The following is a 7,759-nucleotide window of genomic DNA, read 5'->3' on the forward strand; positions in this document are numbered from 1 at the left end:
GCAGTCAATTATTTTATTCACCCTGAGCAACAAAGGGCAATCAATGATTGTGACAATTATGTGACAATTTGATGACGACAATATCAAGTTCTAAGTGTTCCCCAAAGCAATGCAAATGTCGATGGTACAGAGACGACATCTACGCTATTTTGTAGGTTTCAGTGTCGTTCAAAGCGACTGCGCATGCCTAGTACGTATCTTTTTGCTCGCAAAGAGCTTTTTGTTTCGCTTTCCGGAGAAAGTTGTATTTGTGACTGACATAAAATCAGGAATTATCCCAGAATGAGCCAGAAAAGAGGACAGGAGAAGAATTCCTTTAGAGAAGAAAGTCTGGCGAACAAATCTTTGACAATACAACCAAAGGATTTGCGTACAATTCGTAACGTATTCCGTGTATGCGCTCTGGCGTTAAAGCATTCCAATTTCGTGACATCAAATTTCGATCTTGAACTTTCAAGTTCGAAATTGAAAGGAAAGATATTGAGGAAATATTTAGGAAAAATTAAAGATGTATTTAATAAAATTGAAAACTAAGAGGTTTGAGAGGACAACCTGGCGTGACTTGTGGCAGTTATGTATTATCGAAAGTGAAATGGCTAGACTCTCAACTATTTTTCACTATCGCAAAACATTTTTCAAGAATATGTACAAGCGATTGAAATATAAATCACTGCAAACTTAGACTAAAAAAGTTTATTAATGTTTAATAGCAAACTTAAGACAGACGTGAAACAACTTGTGGACATCACAGCATAGACAACTGTGTACGGTGATGAGCCTTCCGCGGCAATAAGTTGGGTTGTTCGGTTATAATAGACAGGCGCTGTCATGAAAGACAACTCATGCTTTTTCTTCTGTATATACACTTTTCATAAATATTTTATGATTGTTTAGTCAGATGAATTGTACTGAATCATTTACAAGTTGTTACTGTCTCGCCGGATATATTCGACCCACAGGCGAACACAATTTCATCACTCGTGCTTGCAATATTTCCTCGGGTTTTGATGGCGACATCTAGGGTTCTTGTTTTGCCAGCTTAAGGCGTTATACGCACCTCGACAGTAAATGACTTAAACTTTTGCCCAAACTTTTTCCTCAGTGAAACTTTCAACAATTGTCTTACAAAATCAAAAAAGTAATCAGAGTCACCGTGCAAAGTTTCGTACTAGAGAATTAATTACCTGACATTTACCGATACTTGTTTGACTTTATGGGGGAATATAAAATCTTCGATGTTCGGAAAACAAAAACTGGAATAACCTTTTCTTACTCCGACAGCAATAAAATGAGTCATAACAAAGGTAGACCAGAAAAATATTGAAAAATTTAAAAGTTCGAATATCAGTCTCCGAGGCGCATTCTACCTTAAATTATTCTGTGTGTTCAAGACTATAAGAAAACCAAAATGAGCCTTCATTTATTGTTGTTTTCTGGGTTTTTTTTCCCCAACGGACTTTGAAAGCGGCAGTATTCAATGTCCTGTGGTTCAACTGCGGCTTCGGTATCATGCGAAGAGTCCCGAATGCTAGGAAAGATTTCCGACAATTTTAGGCGTTTCTTTTCCAATGTATGCCACTGAAAAATAGCTCGCGTCCAGAGCACATCATTTATAAAATTTCAGGTCGACATATGTCGACAATGTTGAGCAGTCATTCTGTGTCATTTAGTTTCTTTTCTTGTTTCCAGCTCAAAGATACAATATGTTACGACAACAATGTACATGGCCCGTACAGGCCACGATCTCACGCTACGATACGGATTTACATATACCGCTTGTGGGGTATTTGCCGAATTCACTGAATTCCACGCAAGTCTCGCTAGATGGTCCACATATCACAATAAGTAAAGTATTTAGCCGGTTTCATCCCTCGATGGAAAGTTCAGCACTGCCCATCAACCACCAAACCCCTCACTCATGAACATGCGTTGTCTCGGGCCGCGGCATCACAAATAAGAAAACTTTGAGAGTTCTCACAGTTCTTCAGGATGTCAAGTTTTACAGTAAGAGGATGGTTTTTAGGGTACAAAAGGATAAAAGTACATAATAATTACGCTAAAAATACATAAAAGGGCAGCTTTGAAGAACGTGAGAGTCGAGTCGACTCGGAGTTTATGAATTCGGAGATGGCGGCAAAATTATACTTTGGCCTAAATCTCTGCATGCAGGTACCAAAAGATGATTCTGCAAAGAGACAATATATGCCCACACTGAAGTGTGAACGTTGTACCACTAACAAATATGAAAATCTACCAGAGTGATTGTGGCCAGGCGTCAACTTACGACAGACGGAAAGAAACAGATGTCCATAGGTTATGACACCATTCGATTTTTTCCGAAGAACATTTTCAATTTTGCGGCTTCAGTCTGAATGTATATATGGTTTAGATCGCTTGCTATCTCAATCACAACTCGAAGCAATATAATACCTCCGGCTACTTTCCAATTAGTTTGAGGTGTGTCTAATTTATCAGCAATCGTGACCGTACAACGACAGCTCTCTATGTTTACATATGAACTTAAGCGTAAACGCCTCGGTCAGAACACATTTCTGCGTTGGCGAGCGGTAGCGCATGTTTATTTACGACCAGTTATAACCAAACCGTTCATTACTGAAAAATCTATAACAGACTTTCACAATGCACGAGCACTGTCTATTTTCGACAACGCCCGATTAATCTGGCACGGAACTGCGCTCTAACCTGTCCAATCTCCCTGATTGCATTCGCAGGAACACCAACATTTGCACTTTAAATGATGAACGGTGCAGTCACGTTTAAACACGGAATGGGATTGTGTCCAGCGCAGGCGCGCATCAAACACTAGATTTCGTGTTGAGCGTGTCTAAAGCGCGGGAAAATTAGCGATTGGTTAAAAAAGGGCATTACTGCGTCTGCACTATTTTCTTCAATCCAGATGACCTTCACAAAAGGCATCACCATAAATACCAATCGCAACAAAATTTAATTGCCCTTTTTAATGAACTGTTAATGAAAAATACGCACTATGTCTACTTAATCATATTACGTTTTTCTTGTACCGCGGGTTTCGATGAGTATGAGCTGAACCATGTGACTAAAATTCACGCGGATATGCAATGTTCGCCACAGCTTGGAAAGACAGAAGGCGACCAATTTACATAACAACGTAACACAATGTGCATATTCTTTTGTTGTGAAAATGTAATCTTTTGTATGGTTATTAAAATATGAATAGATTACTGCAATAATGGAGGGGTGACCCAATCTAAAATTTGGAATCAAACTGTTGTGAAAACCAGACTTCTTTTATCGGTTGACAGTTATACTTCTGCAAATCGGTGACATAGCGTAAAATCTAAATAAAATAAAATTCTCCATCTTATGTCATTACAGTGCTATGGCGGTTCTTGAAAGATTATTATCAATATAATCTTAGTTGTTTCAGTCTGTCTGTCTGTCTGTCTCTCTGTATCTCTGTCTGTCTGTCTGATTATCTTTTTCTCTGTCGGTCTTTCTCCTGTCGGACCCGTCTTTCCCGCCACCTGTTTGTATGTCGGTCTCTCTCTTTCCTAATATCATTAATAATATGAGGACGCCATGCTTACAATTTAACAGACAGAGTAATGCCCACTGTTAAACCATGAACTGTTTTTATTGTGATTTTATTGACACAAATTCGTTTTTATCGCGCTCTTTAGGAAAAAAACTCAAGAGTCAATATACAGACTATTAATCATAGACTGAATTTGATTTTTTTTAATAGGGAAACTTTGACAGAGGTATAATTTTACTTTTTACATTTATTACTCCTTGGCTATGATAACTAGTTTTGCCAGTACCGGGCCCTAATTAACACGTGTGATACATCATTTCAAGGTAGTTCGCGACTAGGAATAGATATTCTGATTTTTACAGTCTCACAATACTTTTCTGGGGTTATTGTGAAACTTGCTGAGTATCAGAGTTTTCACCATCCCATCTTAGCATTTTTCCAAACAGAGCTAACACAGAAAGTAATGATGGGGCGTGCAAATGTCCTGCAAATTAAAGTTGTTTTTCTCGTGGTATCAGAATTTAAACGGTGATACCTGTATTATTCTTGCTTTTGAAAGAGAATGACATAGAAAGTTCTGTTGAGGCAAGTTTGGGCAAATAACGTTTCGAGGCGCGTACGGCCTTAATATGTGGCTAGCTTTGCCCCCTGAAGCGAATAATTCATCCTAAATTGCGTCATGGCAAGGATTAAAAAACGACTTTCCGCATCAAAAAGACAAAAATCAATTAAAATTAATGGAGTTGTGGTTTTGAAATGAGTCGTCCTACCCATTGAAGAAAAACTGTCACATTATTAATTGGTCATGTTGTATAATTTCTAATTTCTTTTGTTCTTGTTCAGCGATGCGTGGAAACTCCGTCTTCAGCAGTCCGGAAGGCATACAAGAAATTCATTAAAACCAATTAAAGGTGCCATGGTTACGCATTATACAGACTAGAGCCGCGATAATTGACTGTTGGGTGATTAATTCCCCAGATGTTAATTAATCATTGACAAATGTTTGTAATTCAAGTTTAATTCCATCGCCGATAAATGTAAAAAAGGAGGCTGTTGTAAAATGATTGGCTTCAGCCAAATAGATTTGATGATTGACTATCTGTACACAACGATGAATTGTTGTTGACAGCCATAAATTTCTCGCATATATATATATATATATATATATATATATATATATATATATATATATATATATATATATATATATATATATATATATATATATATATATATATATATATAATACCTAAGGAATCAGGTACCGAGTGGTGTAGGTCATTGTGCGTGCATGCATGTGTACGTCTGTCGATGCAGATATCTATTTTAATCATGTATCTGCGTTTGTTTGTAATATATAAGGGTTTCATGTATAATAAATTTGAATGATTTTTCTACTTTAATTTGTACTGAATGCTATGAAGATTATGTAATAAATGAAAGTGATCAATATTGAATTTAGTAATTGTCGACAAGTAGTATTTAATTATAATTTAATTTCATTCTTTTTGTTTTACTTTTCTTCATGGCTATGTGTCAACTACTGGACATCACAGGATTGGCGATAATGAGTGAAACGAAAAGACTGGTCACCGCGCCACGACTGAATAAAATCGTTTCTGTGAAACACCCATCGTGGCGGGTTTTTCGTCGCAACGTGCGTCGGTTGCATACTTACACAATAAAAACACTCGTGAGAATCCACTTGTTGTCAAGACTAACGTCATAATGTAACACTTAATGTGTTCAGTAAGCAGTGTACTGTTTGGTTGAAAGATTTGCGTGAAATGCCACTCGACTGAGCTAATTCTAGCTCTGTCAACACGCGTCTGCGAGGGACGGTCTTTGGTCCTGCTAAACACCGTCTCTCCACAAACGGACCGTAGCAAGCGTTTCTGGTAGCTTGTATATTTGTTTGTTGTTTGGCCTCTGTTCTCTCTTTGTGTATGGATTGAACGTCACTGTTCATTCCGTGGTATCTCTGAGCTATTGGAAATCGACGATCGATTACTTTTTATCTCAACCGAGAAAAGGTTGACACCGAAACAAAAGACAGATTACAAAGAGGTGTTCATACAATGGATATTTGGCAGCTGCGAAACAAACGCATTGAAACAGTAAGGCATATATGTTATTTCTTGTAAGTGATACTTTGTCAGGGTGATTCATTAATTTATCTGGGCATTCACAAACGATTCCCCTGATACAGCAGCCAAGCTTTTTGTTATGGATGGGGTCTGATTCAGAAAGCATGCAGACAGCTATTGCAAATTTAACTGTAAATAACTCAAGAGTCGCCAACATGACAGATTTTACTAAACTCATCCTTTCTTCGGTCTGAAGGAATACGTACTATCTTCAGTAAAAATGAAAGTTTCGGGAGTAGCTGATTAAAGCGCACATTACGCAGATTGCGGGAAAAGAACGTACCAGTGGATAAACCAACGTCAGGGTGCCTAGACACGATCGCTGAAAGACTCTTGGCATACACTTAGAATGTTCAACTATGTACAGGATAATTTGAGCCGCAAGCTAAATTGAAACAAACTGTGAACACGATTAAAACAGTTGGATGTCATCTTGCCATCGTGCGTCGATGATCTTACAAAAGCTTGTCCGTTACACGTATGCATGTTCAGTTGCCTATATGTCCAATATACAAAGTTGATAAGGAGACTGTTAATTATTCAAAATTAACCTACCTTCGGTGTGAACAACTGATACGTACGTCCAGTTGTATCGCAACACGATATCTACCATCGCTTGCGCTTGAAGCGTGTCTGACGGCACGACGCGGAGAAAGTACTCAAAGAATCGCTTGTCACTCAAATCTTTGCTGGTCGCCGAGTACGCGATCTGAGGGATGTTGAAGAGTTGCAGCAGATTTTGCACCTGTATGGCGACCTGGCTGGAACCGGGACCGATGACCCCGACAATCGGTTGGTTGTGGGTCGCCTTGCAGTGCTCCTCTTCTGCGGTTTCGTCGGAGATGGAGTCCCGGATGAATTCGATGCTCTGCTCAAGAGCCACGGAGGAGTACCAGCACGAGTCGCGAATTTCAGCTCCCAGTTTTATCCCAGGCAGAAGGGAATTGTTAGCATTGATCTGGTCCAAAACGTGGAACATCGCTTCCACGCGCTGTATTCCGTACTGCTCCCGTATTCCGCCGCATGTGCGGAAGGTGGCGTCCGTCGCTCGCGGCTGGTGGTGCACGGAGAATAGGGCTCCGATGATCAAATCCCCGTCCATGCGGGCAACCTTCCGCTCCCGTTTTGCATTCCTGTCGACCTTCTTTTCCGCACTCGGCGCGGCCAAGGGAATCAAAAGGAGAAGAATCACACAGAACGACAAAAAGCCCGGTTGCTGGCAAGGATGACGAATGTACGTTCTCGGAACCGGGCGTGTGTCAAGACATCGAAGACATGGGCCTGTTTTCATAATTTCCTGGCGTTTAGCGAACAGCGAGTCGAAAGTCGCCCCCTCGATTTGCCGATTCAAAGGCAATGAAGGAGGTAAAATTTCCACGAGCGTTCCTCGCTACACTTGCAAGACAGCATCCTCAGATCTCGATAGAGCTTTCTCCCTTCTGAAGGACTGCGAGCTTTGTGTAAGTCACAAAGGAGCGTACGCTGCCAAAGTCACGCTGCGATCGATTAAGGAACGTCGATCTGTTCATTATTGCGTGGAGTGAAGGAACAAACAATCACGTGAGGTCACGGGGGTCGGAATATCGCGCACGAAAGCTCAGTTATTATACAACGCTGGTGATCTTTTACTTTTTGACTGCTGGGTCTTATCCTCGAGGAAACACTCTGTGTAAAACTGGCTTCTAGCAGCCAACACGATGAGTACTTTTATGGCTTTTTGAGCGCCGGCTAGAGTTCCACCGAATGAAATATTCCACCTGAGTAGCTACCGTAGCCTAATGTGACAACATTCATCTTGCTGTGCTCTCAAACTGTCCAAATGCACTGCTGACTTCCACCCTTGGATCTGTGAATACACAAAAGAAAAGAAATGGAAAGCATTTTTAAATTACTACGGAAGTCCTTTTTCCCCCCATGAGAAAGGATTTCAGTATAAAGCGCTTTTTTTCTTTGAGAGAATCACTCTGCAGATCAAGCCAGGTTGTGACAGACTCTGTGAGGTACCGATTAAAAGACAGAATTAAACGCCGGTGGATAGTGCGTCAAGGGCGAACATTAAATTTGCCGCTGGGACCTA

General features: G+C 40.2%; 1 protein-coding gene across 1 annotated transcript in view; it reads right to left on the reverse strand.

Annotated features, from left to right (window-relative positions):
* LOC139142707 (metabotropic glutamate receptor 1-like) overlaps window positions 1-7,528 on the reverse strand; it is a 28,731-nt gene extending 21,203 nt beyond the window's left edge. Inside the window, exon 1 of the mRNA XM_070712777.1 lies at window positions 6,238-7,528. Coding sequence (XP_070568878.1) covers window positions 6,238-6,973 — 736 coding nt within the window. The 5' untranslated portion in view covers window positions 6,974-7,528. The remainder of the gene's footprint in view (window positions 1-6,237) is intronic.
* Between the last annotated feature and the right edge of the window lie 231 nt (window positions 7,529-7,759).

Source organism: Ptychodera flava, chromosome 10 (genome assembly GCF_041260155.1).
Source record: "Ptychodera flava strain L36383 chromosome 10, AS_Pfla_20210202, whole genome shotgun sequence".
Lineage (NCBI taxonomy): Eukaryota > Metazoa > Hemichordata > Enteropneusta > Ptychoderidae > Ptychodera > Ptychodera flava.